The following is a 5,637-nucleotide window of genomic DNA, read 5'->3' on the forward strand; positions in this document are numbered from 1 at the left end:
TATATATAATAGAATGGAAAAGATATATTAATTAGGTTAGCATGTAACCAGAGTTTTATTGCAAACTTTTAGTTTGTTCAACAGAAGTGTATAATTAGTAAAGATGATATATAAGATATAAATAGTTACCAGTATATAATTAACTCGTTCATCAATTGAGACATTAAACTAATTAACGTTTAGCATTAATGTTAATCAGTAACAATAATCTATTAAGGGAGGGGTTAAGGGCAGGAGGGTCAAGTAGACATGACTACCCGCTGGACTCCATATGGAAATTCGTATTGGACCAGTTGGTGCGGACACAGCTTTCGTGCTTGATCTAACAAGCATCGTCGCTGCAGATAGTTAGACCAGATTGAGGGAATGGTGCGCTTTTAAAGAAAATAATGGACCAATGAATTAAAGCTGAGTTTGGTGGCATCTAAGACACATTACATGTTCTCAAGAGGTCTATGGAGAGTTAACCTCAGGGTTAAATTCATGTCGCACTTCGATATCATAGCACACATTGGCTATCTCCTAGATAGGTTGATATTAAACGATCTGTCGAGAATAGGGCTTAAGGTGCTTGTGGATTAGAACCATCAATAAATAAGTCGTCGTGGGATTTCTAAATAGCTGAAGAAATATTTACTCTATATGTTATGCTTTCTACAGTAGGGGACCTGTGTTAGTTAATTGGAAATATTCTCACCCTGCTTATCGTTCTCTCACAGTCGCCTACTACCTCCTATAATTATTTTAGCTTAATTGAACTACGCAACTTTTCATATGATCATCAACTTTATATTACGTTAAAGGTTTCATAATTTTATTGTGTATATTATATTTTTTACAAAATTTATGAAATTCATTGTATTTGAAAAAAATATAGAGTGGCTGCTTGATCGGTTGTCTAATGCTATCCTCTAAGCCACCAACATACTGAAAAATGCATCACTGCGGCCATAAATCACGTAATTATACTTAGTAATTGTTAGCAGCGTGTTGTGAAGGAAAACGTTGGTACATTTACCTGTTGATGAACATGCGGAAATTAGAAGAAGGAGTATAATTGAGGGGCTGCCAGGAAAAGTGAAGCCAAACAGGTGGAGCTTAATGGGCAACGTGAGAGTAGTATGGGCCAATCACCGGCTGCCTTATGTCTCTCTTTAACACACATTACAGTTGCAGCTAAGTTAAATTACTGAAAATAGTATTTACTACATTTAATCATATTATATATTCAGTTCATATTTGTCGATTAATTAAACAGTTTTTTCTGATAATTACTTAAACAGGGAAGATTCTTATTTACGTAAATAAAAAATCTTACATGATCAAAAACATTGTTACAACTCTAAGCAGTTGTAATGACTAAATTCCAGGAGACAGAACCAAAAATAAACAGTTATTTCATCCCAATGATTCACTACTTTAATGAAAAATAAATATAGTTACTTGTGAAAAGTGATGGATGACATTGTCAATAACAGTAAAAAGGAATAAAAAATGGCAGCTGTTTCAAAACATTTTTAAAAAAAATCTTTTATTCGGGGCTCTGTCTTATAGAACAGCATTTAAAGTAGAGTAAATTTTCTAAAATTTGAGCTCTAATACGTTTTATAGCTCCTGAGATACACTTTATATAAAAGCAACATTCAATGACGAAAAAACAATAGTTATGAATAACGAATTCATTTTGGAAAATCTAATGTATAATTTCTTTATCATCATAACTAATGATAAATAATTTATATAACAAAAAGAAGCTAGTAAATAATCAATAATTCTAGTAATCTCAGGAATAATTAGAGTTATACCTATTAGCAATCTTATAACGTTTATCTTCGTAGGATGATATTTGCCAAAATAAATTTAGCCAAATTAGCCAAAATAGATTTCTAGCTGTTCGAACAAAACTTTTGGTTTATGCAAAACTATATCTCAGTAACTATGAGACGTACACATGACTAGTATCTCTCGAATTGAAATTAGTTAATTAAATGTATTAAAAAGTGGTTTATAATTTAGTATTTTCGTAGGAGTAGCAGTTTTCATAATATATGCCAAAATAAATTGACAAAATATTTATTTCTAGATGTTCGGACAAAACTTTTGGTTAATGAAAAACAGTCTCCCGAAAACGATTTAATGTAAAGAACTATGTTAGAGCTTATATTTTAGAAAATTTATTGAAGTTTTTCATGTTGTAGGTAGTTTTATTGGTATGAAACTCTGAATGAAAAATGAGCTATAATTTTAGGGCTTTTTGGAATAAAATAAACCTAAAGATGGGGGCATGCACCTTGAATATTTACTTTTTAATGACATTTGTGTCCACTATATACAGTATATGTTAATACTGAACCATTGTATGATAGAAACAACGCACAACTTTTTAACTAAATGAACTGAAAATTGAATTGTTTCTTCTGGAACTATTTTAACCCCCGAACCATATTTGGCAGACTCATCAATTTTAACTAGTAATTATACTTAGTTTTCATTAAAATAATAAAAAATTATGGTGAAATAACTGTTCTTTTTCTCCTTTTGTGCTCTTGGACTGTGTAATGATGACTACTGTTGTTAAAAATCACGACTCTATTTTCCTGCTACTCTTGAAAAAATATAGAACCTATTTTGAAATATTTATTCTTTGGTGACTTAGCATGTTTTCGATAGTTTACTAGCGAATGGTATTGAAGAGACTGGAATATAACTTACCTTCCCTGGCACGACCCCCCTGGGCTTGCCTACTTCCTCCCGCGGGTAAACAAACATGTTTTTATGTTATTTCTTCTCCACCTTGTTTTCCAATTTCAGTCTTTTCACCAATAATATGGGTTATATATTTACTAGAAAATATTTTAAATAATTAGATATAGTGAATGAAAAGTCCTCTTCCTTACCTAGGAAGGTATATTAGAGTTTAGATCTCCTTATTTATAATTATATTAGTAATGTTTAATTATTAATTTCTTATATAATTGACAACAATATGTTAATTGTAAATAATTTAAGATTAATAATGAGAACAGAAAATGTGATATTAAAAAATATACTTAGACATCTGATGATGGGGTTGGGTACAGCCCCGAAATGTCGTATTAGATGTAATGAAATAAAATATATACAAATTTAAATTAATAAGATTCACTTTTCATTCACTATATCTAATTACTTTAATGAAATTTATCTAGTAGAACATATAACTTTAAATTAAGAATATTTTGCTATAAAAAGAAATAATAAATATTTAGATTAACATATTTACAAACAATGTTCGTAAAAGGAGAATTTATTTTTTATTAATCCCGGAATGGTACCGTGGGATGTGGGATACCCCAACAGCAGTTCTTTGATGTGCTACTTCTGCTGTAGGATTCTCAACCTCTCCTCCTCTTCCAGTTCTCACTAGACCTTTTTTGCCATTTGGCTGCGAGTAGGGACGTGGTGATACCACTAAATACTTGCGATACGATAGTAGTTAGCTGAAGTATCGATACCTAATATTATCGATGGAAAATCTATGCATAAAATATATAGTTTTTGAATTGTGTCCAAAAAAACTAAAGGTCTCTGAAAAGAACAATTAAAGTTAGTTTAATCAAATCCGTTTTGGCTCTACAGTCTCTCCTAAAAATTTATACGAAAATAAGCCTCTGTGTGGGTAGTTTTTGATCTACAAAACTCAAGTTGAAATCAAAGCATTATTTTCTAATATAATCTCATGTAAAATTTTAATAACACTACATTGAACGTTGTTAAATCTTTAATTTAACAAGTACATTTAATCATATAGAAGTCAGACATATTTTCTTATATATTGTATTTCATTTAATAATCAACATACAGCATTATATAATTTATATTACAATATTAATTGCAGATTTATACATACTTTTATTCACTAAATTATTAATCCAGCTTCGTTTCATTTAGCATTTTGGAGTTAATTTTCTAAAATGGTGTACAGGTGTGATCTATCCTCAACCAACTTTTGGAGAGTCCTTTGGTTTCCCATCAGTTGCTTACCTTGGGAGTTTTTTTGGCTGCTCAATGAAATCTCGTAAGTACTTGTCTGTGTTGCCTGGGCTGAAGTATGTCTGCGTCTGCATGGATTCTTGTCCTGTGTCTGTCTTGCCTGGATCAAAGGTGCATTGAATAAGCCATGTGTCAAATTATATTATTGATCTAACACTTAGTTTATTGTAAAATTTTACTGTTTTGTTGGACTTTGGCTAGTTTTCCTACCACTGGATATAGCTTCTCGCATTCAAAGTGTCCTACCTATTGAAAAACATTGTGTTTTTGTTGTATTTTTATCTACTATCTAACTTCCCCTCTTCCGTTTGATATGTCAAAATTTTATAAAATTGTATTCTTTTTTTCTGAGTAATAGTACTGTTATTTAAAATATTTTAAAAATGAGAATTTAATACGTGTGTATGTTAACATACGATTATGATTTCATAAAAAAAAATTGAACGAAATCGTTAAAAATTAAAAAAAAAAAAATGGGTGGAAAAATGTAACTTTGAAATGAAAACGGGGCAATGCTCTATGCTACCCGCAATACAGAAATTTGTGGTATGATTACAGGTCCCTCTGACCGGTTTTGTTATGTAAAGATGTGTGTCGCGCTTTTAACTTTCACTTACCAATGCATGGAGTACATAGTAAGGGGAAGTATTGAGATCGTTAAAACTCTTGAATTCGAGTTTTCGACTGAAATAACGAGTTTTGCAAAATGTTCTCTGTGCGTGAGTGCGCGCACGTGTATGCGTACCTGAATGTCTTGCTCAAAAACTAAAAGTTGCATCAAACCGAAAATATATATCCAATACGGGTATATGCATGATAGTACTGTAACTTTTTCGATAAAATCGACTCATCGGAAATGCTACTTCATCTTTACCAGTATTTCGGGTTTTGCAGGTTATTTTTGAGTAATTAATTATAAAATATTGGGAGGACTTAGGTACTCTTCCGCCTTCTTAGAGTGAGATGGAAGGGAGTAGAAACTCCCTTGCTAATATTTATTATTAAAACAGCTTTAATTAATAAGGATACAATTTCAATTTACCTAACCACTGTCTCTGCCTCAGTCTCGGTAGTACCATTTTCGGAGTTGAAATGAATCTGAACTCCGATTCTTAGTGATGTATTTCACTAGCAATTCTTCATGTTTCAAATCTGTTTTATAATTATCATTATAAAATATGTTTTAAAAACTAATTATCGGAATAATAATTACGAGGATATTCAACTTTTTCAAGCGTTAATTCATAAAATCTAACACTGCACTAAAGCTCCGTCAGCAATATGCCAATTGTTGAACCGTAGAAGTGGTTTACTTAGCTCTACTAATATGAAAGGTTTCGTGTTACTCAGTGTGGCATACCAGTGGGTTTGAAAGTCGCAAAATAACAGTTAATCTTTTGACTGGTTATTGCATAGTTTAGATGAAAAATAATCCTAAGTTTTCTATTGTTCCTTCTCCTCTTGTTATTTTCTGTTAAGCAACAGCCAGCAAATTGTGGTCCTGTCATCTTTTGTTGTTCTAAGTCTCCTAATGTTTTATTGTTTATTGTATATTTGTCCGATTAGTAACTTTCCGATAAAACAATAATTTAAAATCTATCTAAA

General features: G+C 31.2%; 1 protein-coding gene across 4 annotated transcripts in view; it reads left to right on the plus strand.

The window, feature by feature from the left end:
* LOC106687803 (alpha-1,6-mannosyl-glycoprotein 2-beta-N-acetylglucosaminyltransferase) overlaps positions 1 to 5,637 on the plus strand; it is a 226,440-nt gene that overhangs the window by 185,973 nt on the left and 34,830 nt on the right. For 3 of the 4 annotated variants that reach the window (XM_067053366.1, XM_067053365.1, XM_067053368.1), the window contains exon 5: positions 3,965 to 4,057. The exons of the other annotated variant lie outside the window; for it this stretch is intronic. In XM_067053366.1, coding sequence (XP_066909467.1) covers positions 3,965 to 4,057 — 93 coding nt within the window. The remainder of the gene's footprint in view (positions 1 to 3,964; positions 4,058 to 5,637) is intronic. 4 annotated transcript variants of the gene reach the window in all.

The sequence above is a fragment of the Halyomorpha halys genome, unplaced genomic scaffold, assembly GCF_000696795.3.
Source record: "Halyomorpha halys isolate HHAL.00 unplaced genomic scaffold, Hhal_1.1 Scaffold1014.1, whole genome shotgun sequence".
Classification (NCBI taxonomy): domain Eukaryota; kingdom Metazoa; phylum Arthropoda; class Insecta; order Hemiptera; family Pentatomidae; genus Halyomorpha; species Halyomorpha halys.